At 41.5% G+C, this 22,306-nt stretch overlaps 1 protein-coding gene across 2 annotated transcripts; it reads right to left on the minus strand.

Moving 5' to 3' along the window:
* Nucleotides 1–474: 474 nt before the first annotated feature.
* On the minus strand, nucleotides 475–20,889 carry pitpnc1b (phosphatidylinositol transfer protein cytoplasmic 1b). Of its 2 annotated transcripts, none has more exons than XM_019364966.2 (10): nucleotides 20,201–20,889; nucleotides 14,947–15,090; nucleotides 11,594–11,682; nucleotides 11,350–11,357; nucleotides 11,129–11,200; nucleotides 7,624–7,716; nucleotides 4,994–5,149; nucleotides 3,374–3,437; nucleotides 3,099–3,185; nucleotides 475–1,825 (listed from the first exon to the last, which is right to left on the minus strand). In XM_019364966.2, exons 1-10 carry the CDS (start codon nucleotides 20,203–20,205, stop codon nucleotides 1,683–1,685), a joined length of 861 nt encoding a protein of 286 aa, XP_019220511.1. In that variant the 5' UTR covers nucleotides 20,206–20,889; the 3' UTR covers nucleotides 475–1,682. The 2 variants fall into 2 exon arrangements, with proteins under 2 accessions (XP_019220511.1, XP_003450661.1); XM_003450613.5 differs by having other exon boundaries at nucleotides 14,947–15,095.
* Nucleotides 20,890–22,306: the final 1,417 nt, after the last annotated feature.

The following is a 22,306-nucleotide window of genomic DNA, read 5'->3' on the forward strand; positions in this document are numbered from 1 at the left end:
ATTGTCATGCTGGCTCCTGATTTGTATGGGTAAAAAAGAAGCCATAATGAGCCCCATAATGCGAGCTATTTGGCGTGCCATTCAAAGCAAGCTGCCATGTCTGTCAATCAGGGAAACTTTCAAGTCTCTCCATGACAAGCCTCGCTTTTGTCCTGAAGTCTTGAATAATAAAGTGACAATGAAATGACAAGACATGCGCACACACCCACCTCATCTGTGAAACAATCAGGATTCTGTGGCGTCTTGCAGCGGGGAAAATGTCTTCACGCCACGCTGGACTGAGCGCGTGAACATTTTCACGTCTGCCGCTGCTCGAGCTGGTTCCACATGGCACACGCGTGTGAAATTGGTGAGTAGATTACATGCGCGGTCTGTGATATACCAGCGACTGATCAATACTGATCAAACATGGCTGATAATGTGCGGACTGAGTCCATTATTTATGCTTAAACATGACACAACTGAGTCATCACATTAGAGAGAATTTGTATTTATTAATCAGAGCCGTTATAAAAGACTATACAGTGTAACATCTATATGATTTTTCCATCTGATTCTATTTAAAAATCCAGTAATTTTACAAAAAAAGGCAACAGCAGTATGTAACACTTTATCATACAACTTACATCTATTCAGTTTACATAATTAATACCCGGTGACAAGAACCCATTCTCCTTTTAAATGTACATGAGCTAATAATGTTATAAATGCTCACCCCATTGATACATAATTGAAGTTTAGCTCGCGTTTGGCCCAACACTCAGCTAAGCAATCAAGGAACCAATACAATGCCTCACTACCTTCTGTCAATACACCTGGTCTGACCTATTGGCTGAGGTGGGGAGGGGGAGCTGATCCATTGCATTGACAGCCCACCCCCCTTCTCTCATGCTCTCTCATTAGATCCACTCTATTAAACTCCTTATGCATCTGTCTGTACGCTGCTGGTTGGGGGCTCGGAAACAATCGTAGAGCCCTGCTGGGGGTCCTGCACTCCACTCTAACAGAGGAACTGAGAGAAAGTGCTGAAATGCACCGTGTTTACAATCTGTCGAGGACACTTGAAGGTTATTTGTAGAAAATGTCTGAGTAGACACAAGGCGCTTGTGTGTTCTTGTGCATTTGAGCGGCATTCTGTAACATACTTCATATGAACAAAGTAAAAAGTAATGAATAATTCTTAGGTGGTGCTGGAGGATTAGTTTAGTATTTTGGGAACTGCTCTGTGCTGCTTTTTGGCAGAGAGTTAGATGAAGAGATCGATACTAGAAACTGTAGCCAGCAGCCAGTTAGTTTAGCTTAACACAAAGACAGAAAACAGAGAGAACATCAAGCTCGGCTCTCGCAAAAGTAACAAAATCTCCCTACCAACATTTCTACAGCTCACAATTTCTTTTCTTAAAGTCATAGAAAAACAACAGTGAAGTACTTTTTCCCTGAGCTAGAACCAGTAACTTAAGGCAAAAAAGAAGTAGAAGGTATTGATATCATACTCTGCTCCAGAAAGCAACAAAGCATTTTCCCAAAAAACGGTGTCTGTTGGATCTTGTTGCTGTTTGCATATGGGTGTGTTCATATTTGAGAGATGACATCACATGACTCTGGTGAATGTTGACACTGTATTTGAGTTGTGTTTGCACTGTGCAAGGTGTGTGTGTCTGTGTGAGAGAGAGAGGGAGGCGTCATTCGGGGGTTGAGTTCAGGCGAATGGTACTGTGGGAGGGGTCAGGTACGGCTGCAGTGGTCACTCCCATCTTCTTAAGGCTGCGCTCATCTGTCACAGAGATGGAGCGAAAAAACGCAGGACGAGGGACGACCCCTGAATCTGAGAAACACAGATACATCCACTTTTACATGCGGCAAGAACGAAGTTAAAGAGAGGAAAAAAATCAGAAGGAAAAAGGGAAAACTGTGAGCGTATTTAGGATCTCAAATTTCTGCTACTCGAATCTCCCCTGCCTTCATTCAGCTCACACACTCGCCTTTTCATTCAATTGACTAGAGTAAATGACATCAGTTTACTTTTATTACACCAGATGAATGAAATGAAAACAGTTCCTCAGTCTGTGCAGATCTGCATGCAGTGGCAGCTTTCAGCCTGTAGGGGGGCCGCGGCAGTGGAGCAGGCTGCAGCAGGTTGAGCAATGACTGCAGATTTGTTGCAGCTTGATGTGTCTCATCATAACGCACAGAGGGAGAGAAGGAGAGAGAGCACAGGCAGCAAGATGCTACAGGCCATATTGGGAATTTTACCTTTGATATCTCCCACAGCCAACCGAGGTTCACCAGACTAACCAGCAGGTGGCAGGTTGACCCCACACACACATGCACAATACACACACATTCACACACACATTCACACACACACACGTACCCACACCATATGCCCAGACACATACCCCCACCAGGTTTGACATTTGCAGCTAAGTGCTGCAATGGTCGGTTATTTATGTTGAGAGGGCTCGTGATGGTGAGAGTTCAGCAGGTGGCTGCATTACACTGTTTATCAGACAGACGCAGTGGCATTATCACTTCATGAGCCTTCCTACCCACCACCCCCCGCCCCGAACCTCGCACACACACACACAGGCACACACTACATCTGTCTTTCTGTCGTCCTTTTCTGGGCATACACCCTCTGTCTCTCCCTCCTCACTGCTCCTTGTGTTGTGAAATGTCTCCTGACTGCTCTTCCTTTCCCATTTTTCTCCCACAGATGTACTCCAGCCATCTGGGTACTTGTAGGGCACAGCGAAGGCACTAGTGGTGCAACCAATGTCTGTTCAAGCATGCCAGTATTACATGGTTATTTATTCATAGTGTTTGCAGTTTGTTGACAGCATCTAATAACGTACCAGGCTATAAAAAAATACCTGAAAACATCCTCTGTACATCTCTTGCTTATTACGGTGTGAAATTAATAATTGTAGAGCACAAATATACATTTCAAACTTCCTGTTCCCCTTTTTTTTCACTTACATCTCTTCCTCCATCTCCACTGCTCTCATATCCAGCTCTGTTATGCCCCCCTCCCCCCTTCTCGTCTCTCCTCCTCTGTGGTATTTTAGTACAGTGCAGGTCAGATGCTGAGAACTCACCTGTGCTGTTCTGGCTGCATTTGACTTTGCTGTTGGTCTTCTCTTGCATCGTCCGCTCGTACTCTCTCACCTCCTCCAAACAGAGCCCTGTGGGGAAAACAGTGCATAAACACAGGCGTGCATTGAAACAGAGTGGAAGATACATATTTAATTTCACAGGCTGTAGATCGAGGGTAAAACAACAGCAAAGTACAAGTACAAGTGCGCTGCTCAGAATAGATTATCTCGTATCTGTAAAATATAAAATTTAGCAGTTTACTATAATTTTGACCCACCGTGCCATTCGTCTACCCATGCCACTGCCTGCCGGTGGCCAACCAGGAGAATGTCTCGTATGTTCTGCAATTACACAGAAAACAAAAACCTGTTATGGGAAGGAAATGTAATTAAAAAGCTACAGCTGTTGTGTGTAGTCGTGTGTGAAATGCTGCTTTTAGAATGATTTTACAGCAGATCAGTGTCAAAATCACGACAATGCCTTTGTGTAATTAATTCAAACATATGAGATTACGGCTGAGATAAATGAGGATTTATTTAAGGAGGCTGGGGCGGGTGAATGTGGCTCTGGTTGTAGAGGTTGTTGCTCAATCGTGGTTGGTGGCTCAGTCGTTGGTACTTTTATGTGCCAAAGTGTCCTTGGGCATGACACTGAAGCTTAAGTCGCTTCCAGTGGCTGGCCATCTTGCACAGCAGATCTGGCATTGTTGTGTGTGAATAAAAGTGGTCTATCATGCCTAGCTAAGGACTCATTTAAATGTTAGTTGCTCACTGATTGTATTGAATTTTTTTTACATTTGTCAACAGTTTGCAAGTAGTTGCAGCGACCAACTCCTGCAACCCTTGGGTGACCAAATGCTAGAAGTAGCTGCTTGCAACCACTTTTAATCGCTCAGCTGATTGCTCAGAATCTTGTTTCCAAACAATCGCAGTCCGAATCAGAGCAACTGCGACCTCTCTAATCGTGAAGGTTTGCAAAGGAATGAACACAGATGGATTGCCAACCTTGTTGCAATCAGCCTAACTCAGTCCTCTGCAATAAGTGCACCTTGTCTGCGACGCATTTCTTTGCACCAGGGGACTCAATTCTGGTTACATTGCTGTATAAAAGCGAGGTTGCAGAGCACCCATGTCATTTTGATGTTAAATCACTCTCATCGCAGCAAGTTTGTGACTGTTTTTGGAGGAAGTTTTTGTTTTTTCTGTCACAAAATCTATGAGGTTTTTGCTCTTGATGTAAGTAGTTAATGTTAATGTATGTTATTGGGAATTTCTGTGTATGTAGACAATCAATTTTTGTTTGGTAATGCTGTTCTGCCTAGTGTGACTGTAGCATAAGGTTAAAAGACTATGAGTGCAGCGCATTTACTATTAGTTTCATCTGTTTTGCTCGGCTTTGTAAAAAAAAATAGAGCCACAATCCAAACGCTCTTGCTCTTCACTGACAGCGTTGGGGTGGGTTAAAAGGCATTATAGCTAGTTTAGCTGCTGGTGCTTCTGTTTTCTTTTCACGCTTCATTGCTTTGCCTCATTGCAGAGGATAAATGTTGTGAAAGTGTTTTTTTTTTTTCTTCCCACCAGCTGTACAACTTCTTCCGCTAACTTCCAACTATGCTTTGTTAAAAGTGGAAAAACAGATGTTTTCTTACCGTTTTTGTATAATATAATACGATTCAGAGGTCATTTGATGCCAGCAGCCTTCTTGCCGTTAATGCTGGTAATTATGCTAATGTCTTCAAATTAATGTGGTAGTGATTTATTTGTGTCGCAATGCAACACATGGCACATTCATATAATAAATGACCAAATGACATTAAAGAAGACTGTGATGTCCCCTCGACCCAGTCACGTTACAATAGTAAATGAATAAACCATAAAGGGAAAGAGTCCGATCTTACTCGATGTATGAACTCCTCTGTCTTGGTCTGGAAGCCGTAGACCTCAAAGCTGCACTCCACCCTCTTATAGGAGCACATGACAGGTTTGTGGCTGTCCCTCCAGCCCTTCTCCAGAGGTCCTCGGCCAGTTTTACTTGACTGCCACAGACTCAGGTCCTGTACAGAGTAAACAGTGTGATATAAAAGCTGTGTCCTCAGAAACTGTGACAATATCTGTGTGTGGAGGTGCCAGCAGCATGTTGCACAACACATCGCACAAGAGGAGTGTGATAACACACATTATGAATCTGATGAAAGTATGATGGGCAAGTGTTTGTGTTTGTGATCTTTTATTTCACCTTGTCACTTAATATAATTGATTGGCGTGCTTGTGTAGCATGCACACGTAAAGATGTGTTAAACCTTGGAGGAGAGACAATGAAAATGAGCAGTGAGGTGTTTGTGTGGGGTGTGTGTAACTGATTTATTTAGAAGCAGAAAGAAAAGGCAGTAAAGTAAAAAAAACAGGTATGTGTTTTTGTCTTAGTGGATCATTGTTTGTATATTAAGCACTATGCATTATGAGCCATTATCACGTAAAAGACAGTGTTTTGAGTTGGATGTGACTTAAATGTCTGTTTGAGCAGTCTTAGCTTAATATAAAGTCAGGAAGTGGGAAAATCAGCACAGGAAAAACAAAACAACAACAAACCCCCACTAGTTTAAGTAATCAACAATCTGATCAATGCAAAATGCAAATAATAAAATGATACATCAAGTTAGAGCAAATTTTAGACTGTTCCACAGCAGGAAACAAGCATATAGATCATTTGGATGAGCTGTTGTTCTGACCTATAGCTGTGGGTTTAAGTGGATCAACCTATAGCGGTCAAATGAAGAAATGCACGCAGAATGCATTCTTTAGATAAGGCATGTCTTGGCGCATAGAAACAGTTTCATATCATCTCTTTAGTGTTGCTTCAAAGGATTTTTCTATCACTGTCATCAAGTTTCTTTGTTGCAACATGTGAAATATTCTCCCCACTGAGACTCAAACTTCAGTCACTAAAGTGTTTTATTTGCCTCTTTGCGTAAATTTCTTGGCTTTGAAAGTGGAAATGCCCATATATGTTGATTCCTCCAGCAAAACTAGTATGATTTTTGGGTGGAGTTGTTCAGTTAGTTGCATGCTTGCCAGTAATTAAAAATGGTTTAGTTTGTGTTTATTGAGAAAGGCAAACATAAATGGAAATACAGGATCGACCTGCTTCTTGTTCTGTTTTCTGTTAAGATGATCCCATGCTGCTTCAGTAATGTCGAGGTCCGGGCAGGAGGCCAATTGATGAACGATGGTGTTTAATTGTTGTTGTTTTTTTAATTGAGGTATGCTTCAACTGCATTGGCAGTGTGTCTGAGATCACTGAAGCTGTTGGCAGTCAGACACTTTATAGATGGTACTGTGTGGTGGATCTGATGGGACCTACCATTGTTCAAACTTCCTTTAGTTTTGATAAGATCCCCAACACCACTGACTGAAATGCAGCCTAAACCATGACAGCGCCTCCACCGTGTTTTACAGATGGCTGACACCAACCTCTCTCCTAATCTGCTCCGTACATATCAACGACAGTTTGATCCAAATTTGGATTCATCACTCCACCTCAGCCTTTTCTCTCTGTTTTCTGCTTCTTGACAGCCACACTTTCACTGAGACCATTTCTGATGAGGTGTCAGCGAACAGTAGATGGATCAACTGAAGGTCCAGATGCATCTTGCATACTCATAGGGATTGTCATTTTCTTTCTGTTAATAAATTGTATTTACCTTACAAAATTAAGTGACCATTGTTGTATTTTGGTAACATATATATATAAATAACATTTAATTGAACTGAATCTTTCAGTGACCTGTGCCAGGTCTGGATTTTTTCCTATTTCTTGAGGAAATTTTACATGCTGTTCATCTGCTGCATATAGTTTTTTAGATGCTAAGTATGTTCTTTTGTTCTACAAATTGCTTAAGAAGACACTGCACACCCTGCTAACCTTTCAGCTAATAGCTCTTTGATAAATTACCTTGTAGTTGCAAAAATATTATTTCATGCCTGTCAAACTGTGATGTCTTTGGTATTTTTCATGGATTCAACTAAAGATTCAAGTAAACTAAAGAAATGAGACCAAATCGACAGGCTGCAACAAAGTGCCTAAAGATGCAATTTAAAACCGGTTCTTTGCTAAATTGTCTATTATGTGTAGACACAACACTGATTCATTCCTCGAGGTTGGTGCCTTTTTATGCTTGAATGATTCATAGTTCAGTGTTAAATGGTTGAAGAGAAAAAAATACCTTTGAAAATGGTCATGTACAAGGACCGGACTGAGAATTAGTCGAAAAGCAGCCAAAATCTAAAGCAAAGTTAGCATGTTTGAATTAAGTAAGCTTATAGTTTTGGCTACTTGTCATTAAACCTTAATGTCCTATTTATTTTTTCACAAAATGCTCAACCTTTCTTAGAAAGCAATCACATAGTTTTCCATTTGGAAGAGAAAGAAAATCGGAAAAACAACTGTTTTTTTGTTCACAGTCATTTGTTTATACCTCTGTGAAGCATATGTCCATGTTTGTGTGTTTTTTGCCAGTGCAGTGAGTACCTCTGATTCTTTGTAGTGCTTTTCAGGGATGGGGTCACTCAGGATATCCAGGAAACACACATTCTCTGCTGGGGTTGGCTTGTCCCCAAACACCTACATCCAAACAGATGGGGGAGGTCACACAGTTAAATGAGAGCAGACGCACATACACCCACCCGTAGTCTCACACACGTACAGTCAGTCACTCGGCATAGAGCGGGACTAAGAGAAGATGAGTAACAGTGTAGAAAACGGAGGTCACACACCATAACACCCCTCACTATATCCCACCCGGAGGCCCTTGGAGCAAATCACACTGGCGCAAACAGAGGAGAGAACAGATAGAGAGCAGAGGCGGGGGATGAGGGGAAAAAAACAAGGACATATGAGGGATATTAAAAGAGAGGGGGAAAAAAAGTTATGAGAGCCACGTACACTTTTCCTTGAGAGAATGGAAGAATCCTGGAGAGAGAGGGAGAAAGAGACGAGACGGCACTTTTATCTGACCTTGTTTAAAATTTGCTCTAATGCCCCACTGGAGTTGTTCATTTCACAGCTGAAAACTAACAAATAAGAAAAACCTGGGGTAAAATAATAGCCCGCTACGCTCCTGCGGTGTTGTTGTTAGTCTGTGTCTTCACAAGGTCTTGCTCCCTTTTATGGAATGTGTTGTGTTAGCTGCGTGTTTGGTGCTGCCTTCTACAAGTTGCTTGGGGCTTTCTCACGGTGTCGTAACGATTGTCAATGTATAAACACCAAAACTGTCATAAGGACATGCAAGAAAAACTACCATCTATTAATATATATGAGGCCCAGAAAGCTTAAAATTTGGGGGATTTTTGAAAGAAACAGGGAAAAAAATGTAGATAATTAAGCGTTCAGCGTTGATAGTTCACAGCAAAAAGGTTCTGGCTCCAAAACTCCTGGTTGGAGGGCCTTCTGTGTACTACTTGTGCCTCTGTGTATTTTCTTTAGGTGGCATGTTAGGCTAAATCAGGTGCGGCTGTTAGCCAAGGTGTTGTCTCCTTCTTTCCTTGTGATTGATTGGCAGCCTGTCCAGGGTGGACCCCGCCTCTTGCTCACTGTCATCTGGGATAGGCTCCAAACTCCAGAAAATGACTGGATGCGGTCCAAATTGGTATTTTGTTAGCTCAAATTGTATGCACTGCTTCGTAAAAGGATCGTATTTTATAATCTCTCCACATGCTTTGTATGTAAAGCCTGATTTGTAAAGCATACACTTAGGCGGGTGAATAAGTGCAGCTGAGTAAAAAGTATGATATTTCCCTTGGAAATGTGGAAGTACACTAACAGCAGGGGTTAAAGTGAGAGGGAACGATCTGGAGTAAATAAGTAAATAAGTCTGATTGGCAGTTTCATACATAATAAAGTCCAGCAAGCTCATTTTCCGGGTGCTGCAGCCTGGCGTTCCTTCCAGCTGCGGCCATGGAGCTACTCAGTCAAGAAATAAGAAAGTAATGTCACCCCACGATCCCGCCTCCTCACTCAGCATCCTTTCTTTCCATTCTCATTCCTGCCGTCCCTGCATGCGTGCACATGTTGATAGTGTTAGGTTCACGACACTTAAATCTAAGTGTCTTCAACACCTCGGTAACACTAGACAAGTGTAGCAGGCGTAAAAGGAGTTGCTTTTTTTCCCCAAAGCAGCAGATCATTTCAAATGCAGCTTTTCAAATGGGGCTCAACAAATATGACCAAACACACAAGCTGTTTTCAATATGCAGCCTGGCCATCTGTCTTACTCGCTACCGGGAGAGTATCTGTATTTTGCAGTTAGAAAGAGTGGCAGAAAGAGAAAGTGTCAAATTATTTCTAGGATAAAATCTGCTCAGCAAATGAATTTGAACTGGAATAAATTTAATGCTCGCATAAATAGTTCCTTTCATTCAGTTCTTTTAATCAGGCTGTGGGTATTTAGACTACGTGATGTGTAGTTAAAGTTATCTGACTAATGATATTTAGAAATGATAGTAAATGAAATGGTAATTGTTTTTGTGTTATTCAGAGGCTGTGTGAGAATACAAACGAGTTCAGGCTCGTGCACTGAGTGCCGTACTGAGTTGGTATGTTTACTGTTACAACAGTTAGGTCAGGTCAGTAGTTCTCAAACTGTGGGGCAGAGTTTGCAATAGTGGCGTAGAGGACGGGGGAAAAATATGGAAGCTGACTTAAATAAATAGAATTTAAAATAAATAAACTTATTTTTGTTTCTGAAGCTGGGCATACTAGACAAACTTTCAGAATCAGTGGTTTAGGGTGGCATTCGTCTGTTCACATTTCCTTCTAGACAACATATAACCAGATTACCAGAGTAACTAGAGGAAGCACTATGAAAGGAAGATGCTAAAGTAATGTAAATACTTAAGTTTTATACTACCATAAACAGCATAAAACATGGACGTAGCTTCAAGGTCGGAAAAATTAAGCCAACTTTAAGTGCCTCAACCGTGCGTCATATCTGAAGGCCACTAGATAATGATAGCTGTGGTTTTAAGAAAGGACTTCCAGTCCTTTAGAAGTCAATATGAAGACAGCTTCTCTAAACACTTTTCTGCTGAATTCAAGGGTTCGGCCTCCCATTTTGGGTCATATTATATTAAAAAAAAGGAGCAGGCAGTTTAACAGGCAGACCCCGCCCCTCCTCGTCACATCTCTCTGTTGCAAGATGGCAACAGTGGAAACGCTCATGTTGAGGCTTCAAAGCGAGACACCAGAAAACAGTGGGTGATGTCACGGTAGCTACATCTGTCTCTTATTCTGTCTGTAGTGGTTAAAAAGGGGGAAATATTTCAGTGAGAAGGTGGTAGAGACCAAAAACTGAGCAAAACTGAGTGATTATTTGATCACATACACCAGTTAGCCGTGCAGCGACACGACTAATTGGCTGACAGCGTTGCTCTGTAACCTTTGATGTGTAAATAAACAGCTGTTTGCTAACAAATTACCAACTTAAAAGATTAAGGCATCTCAATTTGTTCCCCCAAGTGTATAAAACACATGTCAGTGTGCATGTATGTGCCTGACACTCACACAGCAATGTGACTGTTTGGAGTAAACTCGTGTAACCTGAAACTACATGACATAAAACTAGATTCACTGGACTCACAGCCCAAGAAACAACTCTTGGATCTATGCATTTGGGTTTTTTGGGTTTTTTTGGGATCTCCTGTCTTGACTTTTCTCAATTACTCCAGGCAAACACAAGTGCCAGACAGAGCTGCAATTGCTGGTGACTTTCTGTCTGTGTGTGTCTTTGCGTGCCTTGGACAAAATGCATCGTGGCAGCCATGATCAGCACACTGCATGTCTGGTTAATAGATCTGCCAATACTGCATTTCGTGCCTTGCTTGTTTTCCTTGTAATGGGCGCATCAATTTGATGAACATTTTTGTAGTGCTGCAGAGAAAATTGCAATTTCTCTCCAGACCCTTGTCGTTCTCCTCCCCCTCGTCTCTAATCACTCTATTTTTCTCACCTCTCACAGCCCCCCTCTTACGATACTCACGTTATCGTTATCACCGTTGTTGTTCTCGAATCTTGTCTCAATACGGATGCTGAACTTGGGGAGGAATGATACCTACAGGGTGACAAAGAGGAAAAAATGGGGGAGAAGGGTTGAGGGGCAGAGATAGTGTGAAAGCAGGCTGCAGATTAGATCCTCTGATACTGGAAAGAGATGAGCTCTGTTGCATTCATGTACAGTAAATGATGTGTGAGAATACTTACTGAGTACTCTGCAGCACCGGGGACATTCAATATAGATGGGGAGAAAACAGCATTAGTAACTCGTATGCTTGAACATGAAATTGCGCCCACACACATGCAATTTACCACAAGGGAATACATGCATACATAGTTATGAATTTTTGATGGCACTTGAAAAAGCATCTGTTTTCAGTAAACAAGCTTTGTATAATGTATTGAGGTTAAAATAACTCTGTGTTTAACACAAAGAAAGGCAAACACGCACCTGTGATGGTGTATGGGTAGAAGTTCCAGGCCTTCTCCGTAACGTAGAAAATTCGAGGGACAAATGCTTTTACCCAAGATGGCAGTTTACTGAAAGCAAAGAAAGAAGGATCACCGTCACAGAGTGTAAGAGCAGGAGAGATTATGGAGGGAGAGACGGAGAGATCCTGAGTGGGTCTTGTGCCGTTTATAGCCAGATTACCTGTAGGCTACTCTCACCACAGCATTCATTTGTATGACTCATTCTCAATTACACCTGTGGTGATGAACTGTTACTGTAGCTCCTAGGTCCCATGTCAGAACATGATTGAAGTAGAATACAGTGTGTGTGTGTGTGTGTGTGTGTGTGTGTGTGTCTGTGAGAAGAGCGAAAGAGCATGCGTGTGTTCTTACATATCTTTACTAATGAGGACCAAATGTCCCACAAGCACATAAAGATTAGAAAAATCCTCCACAGTGTGAACATGTCTTTACTTCTTTGAGAGTTTATTTTAGGATTAGGCCTTGGGTTTGTAGTGGTGATTGGAATAAGAGCTGAGGTTACATGAGGGTAATGAGTGAGGTTATTTCAGGGTTAGGAAGTGAATTTAGAGTTAAGAGATTTATGTTATATTTGAGACTGGGCTTTCATTATGAGCACAATTAACTGATGGGCTGTCAGCCTGAGCACAGAGAAAAGTACATGGACACAATACTCTCTCACAGAGCAGCATTATTAAACCTTTTTACTTGTAGCAGTGCAAACACACTTAATCATGTAGGAAAAATCAACTCCTATTTAAGGTTTATAATCAGTGTGCAGCCTGTGGCTGGTTTATAACTCTTATCACTCACAGGGTGTGAAATATTCCGTTTTGTAAACAGAGCAACAATTTCACCTCTGACTCATCATTTGTGGGACCGTTTGGTTTCACAATGAAGCACACTGGTTAACTTTATTTTCAGAATACAGCGTTAATATTAATGTGCTATTATACTGGGCATATTGCAACTGAAATTGCAGTCTAATGGCTCAGACAATCTAGAGTAAAAGGAAAAAACCTCAGTGTGACTAGAAACAAATCGGTTGCCCTTTGATTTGGTGACCAATTGCAAGTAGCTGCAGTGAACACTTTGATTGGAGGCAGCTTGTCTCCAACCAACTGCAGTCCAACTCAGACTGCCTGCAGTCTTAGACAAATTGGATAAAGTTTGCAAATAGTTGCAGTTGAGTTTATAGTTGAGTTCTAAATGCAGACATGTTACCGACATGTTGCAATCAGTTTGAGTCAGTCTGCGCTGACGAGTGATCAGTGACACATTTCGTTGCCGTAAGGGACTCGACTTAAGTGACTTTCGACTCAATGTCCTGCAGCAACGTCACTTTTAGGGAGGAATTTCTGAATCTCTGTTTCACATCCCCAGAGTTGTGCAATATTAACTACTTAGATTAACTATTTAATCTTAGATGAACTATTTAATCTACGTACTTAATATTAGTTTCTGTTCGACTGGACTTTCTGCGTATGTAGACAGCAGCAGACAGCAACAACTTTGCAGTTTTTTGGTAATTTATTAGTTATTTGCCGTAGTGTAATGAGCAGATTCCACTAAAACTAAAATGAAAATGAAAATTAATCTAAAATTAAAATGCCAAATAAAATGAGCTATGATCTCCTGGCTGATAAGCTTACTAACTTCTTATTTTTCAAACATGACCATGAATTTACATCCCAGTGTTGCCTTGGCCAGTACTTGAAAGCACCGATGCCAGTGGGCACTGCAATGCCAGTAGCTTTGGATAAAATGGCAGCATGTGACACCCTGGGATGTCTGTATAGGAAAAAACAGGGCAATACCATGCTAATAAATTATGGTATGAGAGTTGCCACAAATACATTGTATCACTAGCTTGACATTTTGGGAAATGTCAGTTCTGCTTACCAAAAATGGGATGCTGGCAGCGTACATGCCCAGATCCAAGCCAATAGGCCGGGCATCTTACCCATTTAAGTTTGAGAATATGTTTATATAATTTTGAGCTGACGACGCCTTATCATTCGCTTTACCAGATAAAAATGCAAAGCTTGAATGCCAACTATTCTGGGGGAGTCATCATTGGGAGCCAGGTGCTTGGTGGTTCAATTAGTCTTTTCCTCATATATCCTGTCAGATGACAGATTTGCATGTGAAGACCACTACAGGCCTCCGGTGGAGTTTCCTCTGGCTTCAGCCTGACCTATCATCAGTTCTTTTGTGGTGAAGAGTTGTATGATAAGAAAACCACTCTCAGTATGTGTATAAAACATGAAGTGACACCCAACTAAAAAGATCAGAGAGAAGTAAAAGACGGGATATGGTAGAAACAGTAAGTCTCATTCCATCCACAGACAATAAACTTCACCTACCAGCACTAATTAACTCACTGTATCTGGCTTGCTGAATAAACAAAACACTGTTGTATAAAAACAGTAGATTTTATAGTTTTTATTGGAGGTTTTGCAGTCCAAAGTTTAAAAAAACAAAGAACTTGCATAACAGTCAGCTGACGTGACTACACTTTATGTTTGAGCTAAACACTGTATCATATAATAATTAAAAGTTTATTTCCCAAAATGTTACATAAATACTTCAATAAAAGTTTAAAATGTTCTTTTATGTACCCAAGACTACACTCTATAAACATTCATAGCATCTATATCCTGTAAAAATATGCATATAGACAAGTTACATATTAACACCTGCAGTCACAATAGCTATCGATGGCTTTCGCTTTATTCTGTAATTTTCTGTAATCTCTTTTCCCCCTACGTGTAAATAATATTTGTCTTATGTAAATATTGTCACTTCTTTCTTACAATAACAGAGTTCTGATAGACCACTTAGAAAAGCTTACCAGGGGTTAAACACATCCATTATTTGAGTGTAAGAACTTGGAGGTAATTATCTGTACTTTTTCTATGCGTGGTTATACTGTGACTAGACTCTGACTGCCAACAAACTTTGTCAACTCTACAAAGAAAATTTAATGAGAGGCTAAATCTTCCCACATACCCTGCAATTACCAGCACCGGGATGACGTGGACGAGTTATGCCCAACTAGAGAACTTTACTTACGTAATCCAGTGTTTACTGACCTCACGGTACAGTAATATTTCCACTTATACCTCAGCATGTCTAGACAAAGGGCGTTTGGACTTTGTAAGCAGGCAGGTCGCAATGCACGCTGGGTGTTACTGTGTGTTTCATGTAACTTGGATCGCTGAGATGTGAAGCTTTACAGCACAGCGATCAGAACACGGCAATCAGTTATTCTAATGGCCCGTCATATGTACATCATTAGTGCAACAACACAATCAAAGAGTTTAATTGTACCTGCTGAGGTAGATTCGTTTCTCGGTCAGCTGTCCCGCTCCGTACTTGGGGTGATTATCTGGCTCATTCCTCACCACCTCCACCCCCTCTCCCCCACCACTCTGCTCACAGCTGTGCTTACTGATCATGTACAATTGCCCAATCCTGTACTGGAGCCCGAGGAGAGGTTTAGGATGAGGTTTATGGCGGAGAGGACGGGGATGGCGTGAAGAGAAAAGAGAGAGAGAGAAATGTGGTGAGAAAATGGTAAACACAAAGCAAAAATCTCCCTTGTCCTCCTCCTAATCCTCAAGATGCCATCCAAAGGGACATATTTAGAGTGAGGCTTAGTTGCATTAACCAAGTGTTTGTTGATTGTGGTCATCCTTCATTAAAACAGGGCACACAGGTCCTCACGTTCATCTACCATAAACATGCAGCCTCTGAAATAACTCACACATTTATGCTCCTTTTTTTGCAAACAAACAAAATAAATATGAATTAGCAGTGAACTCAAAGCCATATCCAAATAACAGGCACTGCTGCTTGAGTCAGTTCTCAGAGTTTGCAGCTATAGTCTCTCTCGTCTCTCGGTCTGGTACTGGAGTACTGCACTTTTCACTCCTCTTCTCTATTCTGCTGCTGCATTTTTTGGATTACGTTTTAATCCACTGCTTGTCATTTATCTGCCATTTTTAGTCGCTTTTTTATATTTAAATTACTTCAACATTTATTCTACACATACATTTGAACCATAATAAGGAACTGCATCTTTACTGATGCATTTAACTAAATCGCAAAGTGCACATTCGATTTTACCCTTCACTCCTCTCTGTGTATCATTTTCCAGCTGTTGCTCCAGCAGCTGTATTTGCTCTTCCAAAAAGTTGTATTCTTAATCTGAACTTTTTGGGAGTATTTTAAAGACCGGAATTGGCATTTAAGCTGAAGGAGGGCAGACCAAATTTCTCATGGAGGATAATAATGGATATGAGGACGTAAATAAGAAAAAAAATCCATCCATAACAAATCAATAAAATGCAGGTCCCATTGAAGAAAATGTAATACCCATCTGCCACTAAGAGGAAGTAATGAGAATGATGGCAGAAATTCCTCCTGGCAGCAGGTTCAGCCCTGGTTGCTGAGTCCGGTTTTGTCTCGACAGGCACTTACTCAGAGCTGCTTAGGCACAGGGTTTGTATTTGCTCTTCAGTTTTCAAATCTTAGCCACTTGCTGTGTATAAAGATTTCCCTAAAGTGACCATTTCAGATATCAAAAAATTAATTTGGCTAGTGAGAGTGATTGCCTGGTGTCTAAATTAGGGGAAGGGACTTTGTTCTCTGCTGCAGCCCCAGTTTGTGCACGCTGATGAGGGAGTATTTTGTGTTAGTTAGTCTAAAGAGGACAAGGCCTTTGGGCATCTGGAGTATCTCCTCATACTAAGTCTGATACAATCAGTGTATTTAAAAAAAAAAGTCTCTCACAATAATTCTTTTCATTTCTTGCGCTGCTGCTGCTCGTTCTCGTCTCTTTTCTCCCTAATCTTGTTTCTGTGTGCATTTTTCTGTTTGCTGCAGTTGTAAATCATTTGGTAAACTTTTGTTTATAAAGTTATGAAAAAGCTGAGAAGTTGTACCATAAAGCGCTTCGCTGTTCTGCTGTGACCACCATAATGCAATTCATTTTGTTGTCCTATATTGTTGTGGCACTAAAGCATTATTCTAATTAAAAGCAGAAACAGAGAAAGATTGGGAGGAAGAGAGAAAGAGGACGGCAGACATCAGATTGCCATCCTTCACTGTGCTCTGCTGACATCATGTGACACTCCTCCTTCTTGTTCCAATTACCGTGGAATGTCAACATTCAATATTTACTTATTGGATATTCATGGGACTTAATTAATCATAGTGATGGGTGTTTTAACACCATCTTAAAGCCAGCAGACTACAGGACAGAGAGCTCCTCCCACACAGGTTGTGAATCTTTCTCCCCCCCTTTTAGGAAAAACAAGGAAGTTGAAAATATCTTTCTCTCCTTAAATCACTACATACAGGTCAGGAGGGATCGTTGGCAGCTCTTGGAATGTGTTTCCTCTTACTGTTTCGTTTTTACAGCCCAGGATTTGCTTTACAAGAAATGTCATCAGACTAAGAATACGGCGCATTATCAGGACAATGACATGATTCATGATTGAAATATTTACCAGTAAAAACACAGACAGCTTTTGTCTTTGATCGTCAACTAGCAAAACACATCCCAAAAAACACCAATGACAATTAAGGGTGGAAAATTTGTGTTCAACGTTTCATAGTGGCGATATACACTTTATGCACTTTATTAGATACACCTGTTTAACTGGTCCTTAAAACAAATATCGACTCAGCCAATCACATGAGAGCAACTCGTATTTAGGAATGTAGACATGGTTAAGACGAACATCAGAATGAGGAAGGTGAAGCAACAGGTGAAGCAAGTGACTTTGAATCTAGCACGGTTGTTGGTGCTAGTTGGGTTTTCTGGAACTGATGATTTACTGGGGCTTTCCCTCGTAGTGATCTGTAGGGTTTACAAGAAATTGCCCAGTGAAGAGCATCTCTCCTGCATATGAACGCACAACATGAACCTTGAAGCTGACGGGCTAGTTTCACAATACCACTATATTGGCATACTATGGGCCCCTTTGTACCAACTGAGCATTGTTTTAATGTGGCAGCGTGCCCGACCTTGCTGATCCCTTATAAGCACAGTTTATCCATCTTCTAATGCCTGCTTCCAGCACGACAATGCGCTATATTATTTTATTAGCCCTTTATTTATCCAGGTAAAAATCTCATTGAGATTAAAAATCTCATTTCCAAGAGAGACCTGGCACCATGGCAGCAAATATCCAAAACACATGCGGCACATAATAACATAAAAACATATCACAGAGCTGAGATCATCTCTCAGTGGTTTCTTGAACATGACACTCTACACAAATGACCTTCACAGTCATTGTCATGTGTTGGAAGGGGACATTCTCATCATGAACGTGAGCCGACAAATCTGCAGGAACTGTGTGACGCTGTCATGTCAATATGGACCCAAATCTGTTTTTCTGAGGCTTTTCTGTATCTACTCTATGACGAATTAACGTCATAATTCTTGGAGTTGATGCAAAAATGATCTGAGAAACTACGTGACTTTTTTTTTTCTTAAAAAAGCCACATTACCTCAACATGCACATTCGTTTTTACTGTGTATGTGTCTGTATTTATTTGACCCTGACTCTCAGCTCTGCACACAATTTCCTATGTACCCGGACCTAGTGTATGTGTACAAATGTCACATAAAAGATTTTTATCTTATCTTATCTTCATCTTCAAAGTTAAAAATGTCACATTGATTCATTGCTGTAAAGCAATAAACATACAGTCTTCTGAGAAGTCTGAATATTTTTTATGGGGCACTGTATGTTCCTGTGACACTGCCTTTTCACACACACCTCTGTGAGAGGTGTCTCTCAAATAGGGATACTATTTGTATTAAAAGTGCGTTAATACTGTACTTCAGTGAAGTATTTGAGTAAATGTGCAAAAAAGTTACTTTCCAACATGAAGTCTTATCTAGTCTGCGCTCTCATACAGTGATGCTAGGCAGCGCAACATTAACAGTACTCTAGTGTAAGGGCTTTGGTGAGGGAGGACCGGTGGAGGGCCAATCATTTTTCATACACCCCTAAACTGTTGTAAAACCTCACAGACCTAAATAGCAACAAACATAATTATGATCGCTGTGAGCGTGAATCCTGTTTCCAGCATTTCATGAAAGATTATTTGTGGTTGAACACAGCAGTGCTGAAAACACAGACAAAGGGCAAGCTTGAGTGAGGCCTTCTTTTCTGTAGCGACTGAGAGCCGTGAACAAGTTTGAACACTGCAGTTTCCTCCCTGCCAAGAGAATAACCAAGATCGCAGAGACACGAAAGCCCGTGTTCCTCACTTTTTTTTCAGATACAAGTTTGTTATTTAATTAACCATGAAAGTGAGTGACAGTTTGCACACTGCTCTTCATCGGACAATAGAAACACAGGTCAGCATGACTGTGACTGCTGGCAGTAATGTAATAATCAGACAGTGTCTTACATAGGACAAGCCTTCATACGTATTGCTTTGGCCTAAATCAGAAAAAAATTGGAAACAATCCCAGCAACAAATAGAAGAAAAAAATATACATCGTGTCTCAAGCAATATCTAAAAATAAAATGACTGAAACAAATGCTTAGATTACAATTTGTATTTGTTTAATTAACTAAATATAGATGGTGCAGTGCTCTGTGTATCCCTTCTGTTCTACAGCAAGTGTCTGGGTTAATTTGGCTGAATACTTTAATGGGGATATATAATTAAGAAGAGTTTGAGAACCATTGCTCCAAGTTATTTTTAGCATGTGCATGTGGAAGAAATAGAAAGTGAATCACCAACACAATCGACACACCTGCCTACCACCTGAGCCACTATCACCTGCCGCCTGTTTTGTTTCTTTTGCAAAAGCAAAACAGAACATTCTTCGCCACGGTGCAGGTGTGCTGTGCATGTCGCACTTGAAAATCTGTTCACTTTAATATTGGAGCAAAGGTTGCGGTCTGTTGCGTGGTTCCTATTATGAATTGATACCTCCTCAAATAAGCCGCAGTTAAACTCATGTTACACTTAAGCGAAAGAGGATTTGCTGCAAGCTCGAGTTCTCTGTGCCCTGTCCTGATACTGTAAATCCTATTTTGGACTGCTATTTGTCACTGTCATTGTTGTGGTAACAGGTAGAAGTAAGCCGGTTGGGGGTCGTGGAGACGACAAGGACATTTCTTTTTGAAGGGCACTTTGGCGCGTAACAACCTCGTCCGCTCACCTTTTCCCTCTCCAGCGGGATCTCTTTGTTTTTCCACCCGCAGGCCAAATGCCTTTGAGTTGGGATCTTAACCAGTCTGACTAGTTTGAGCTCGGAGCGCTAAAGCAAATGTAGAACGTGTATTGCTGTCCAGGTGTTGTACGCTTGACTCATTGCTCTATCCCAATGTGGAAAAAGCTCCCACAGGGCAGCTGCGGGAGGTCTCAGTGCTGTGTTGGCATTTTGTCTTATCAGTACGTTCACACCTTCACGATTACAAGTAAACAATAATAAAAAAAAGACCAAACAAAACATTGCCACAGTTAAAATAACCCCAAATTTTTGTTTTTCACTTTTAAGTGGTGGGAATTGTGTGTGTAAAAGCGTGGGAAAGACAAACACACTTACCTCATCCACAGTCAGTGGCATGCATATGCGGTACTCTTTCATCAACATGGTGCTGATACCGGGAGAAGTGTCGTTTTTTTTTTTTTTTTTTTTTGAAGTAAACAGTGGGATCGTGCTTGAGTCTGTCTATCTCAGCTGACTCGGTTGCATAGTAGACAAGCTCAGGCAGGCAACACACCACCACAGTGACCTCTTTTTTTCTTTTTTTTGGTGACGCTCTTCTTCTTTTGTTTTTGCTGATGTCAGTAAACCGTGGAGTTAAGTCCAGTGTTCTCTGTCAATGAGTGTCTGCAGTTTTCTTACTTTCCCTCCCTCGCTCACTCCTCAGAGCCTCGTCTCTCCCTTCTGGTTTCGCTTCCTCAATTTAATCTCCTGGACTTTTTTCTTTTAAACTGCTGTCTCTAACTTTTTTCTCGCTACTCCCTCCTTTTCTTCCTCTTCTCAGCTGCACCTTCGCTTTGCTGTTTCTCTCTCGCTCTCTCTCTTTCTTAGTTTCTGTTTCTTTTCTTTCTGCTGCAGTGAAAAAGTAGTAATTAGTGCTGAGGTAAGATGTAAACCTACTATCAACAGCTCTGCCTGTCCTTTCCTCTCTGTCCCTGTCTGTGCTTTGTTTAATTCCTCCTCGTGTGTAACCTTGCTGTCTGCTCGGTGCTCCTCCCTTTCCACTCAGCCACACTCCGCTGCTTTCAGTTTCTCACAAATTCCTTTGCGGCTTCCCTCCTTTCTTTTTCCCTCTCCCTCCCCCTTCTCCTTCTCTCCCTCTCCCATAGTATCCACTCCCCGCCCACTATACTTTACCACCTCTTCACCTGCGTCACCCCCATCCTCCCCTCCCCTCCCTGCCTCAGATCTTTATCTGTTCTTTCTTCTCTGTGGCCAAAACCGCTGTCAGCAATAACACTTGCATCTTTCCATATCTGGCACCTGTGCTAGTCCAAATTTGAAGCACATTCCTTAAACCCTTACCCCCAGCTTCCTCCACTCAGGTTATGACAGCACTCAGGTTATATGAATGGCCGACACAGAGGGGTAGCTAGACAGGGCCATTGGATTAAGTATTACCAAAGCCACGAGAGCTTCCATTAAGCTCAGTGGCAGACCCGCTTACATTGTATTACCTCATGACCTTCAGCTGGGTTTAATTGAATCCGTGTTTAGTCACTGAATAGTGAAATCGAAGCAGTCATAATTTCTCGTCCGTGCCCATCCGTGACCCACGGCCCGCTCTCTTTTTAAATGAGCGAGAACTGACGGTGGTTGCCAAGTCCAACCCCAAAAAGAAATAAAAAAGCGGGTGTTTTGTTTCTCGGGGTCAATCTGACAGGGGGCAAAACCAATAACCGGCTTCTAGATTCCTCCTCTCAGGTGGAATTCGCCTGCTTTTCTTAGTGTGCCCCGAGACAGGGCCGGAGTGGCTCTGTTCTCCACGTGTCTTCGCTATCATCCGCTCTGCAGTGAAAGAGCAGTGAAAACAAATTCCTAGTGGGGTTCGCTCCTATCTTATCAGATCAGTGTTTAGAGAAGGGAAGCCACTTCAGAGAGCTAAGGTGTGCTTTGCTCATCTCTGCCTTGATTTTTTTATTTTTTTCCCCCCCACATTCCACACAGAGCTCTGACAGCACATGCATTGCTACAGTTTAAAAGGATGATCGCTGGTGACAGATGTGTGCATTCAGCAGTTGATCCAGTTACTTTACTTTGATTATTTAACTGTTGTTTGGGGGTTGCTGGGGAACTGTGGTGAGGAATGGCGGCGCTTTGAGACGATGGATGACACATGTGTTTACTGTAGTCTAGGCTTCTTTGAAAAATTTGAATCAGAGTTGGATGTGTTTACTGCACAATTCAGTAAACATCATTTCCTGCCATCTCTCTTAAGAGAGATGGCAGGAAATGATGGAAAGACATGCAAAAATGCCCAATTTCGACTGTATAAATGATAGATATCACTCCTGGCATCTGAAAAGTGAAGCCAGCAACAGTGTTTTAAAACGTGTCTTCTTAGCAATGGCCAGCAGGGGGCGACTCCTTTTGTTGCAAAAAGACCTCTAATTGGAAAGAGGTCGACTTTTACCACCTTAATCATTAGCTTCAGGCTATGGTAAA

This window comes from Oreochromis niloticus, linkage group LG11 (assembly GCF_001858045.2).
Source record: "Oreochromis niloticus isolate F11D_XX linkage group LG11, O_niloticus_UMD_NMBU, whole genome shotgun sequence".
Classification (NCBI taxonomy): Eukaryota; Metazoa; Chordata; class Actinopteri; order Cichliformes; family Cichlidae; genus Oreochromis; species Oreochromis niloticus.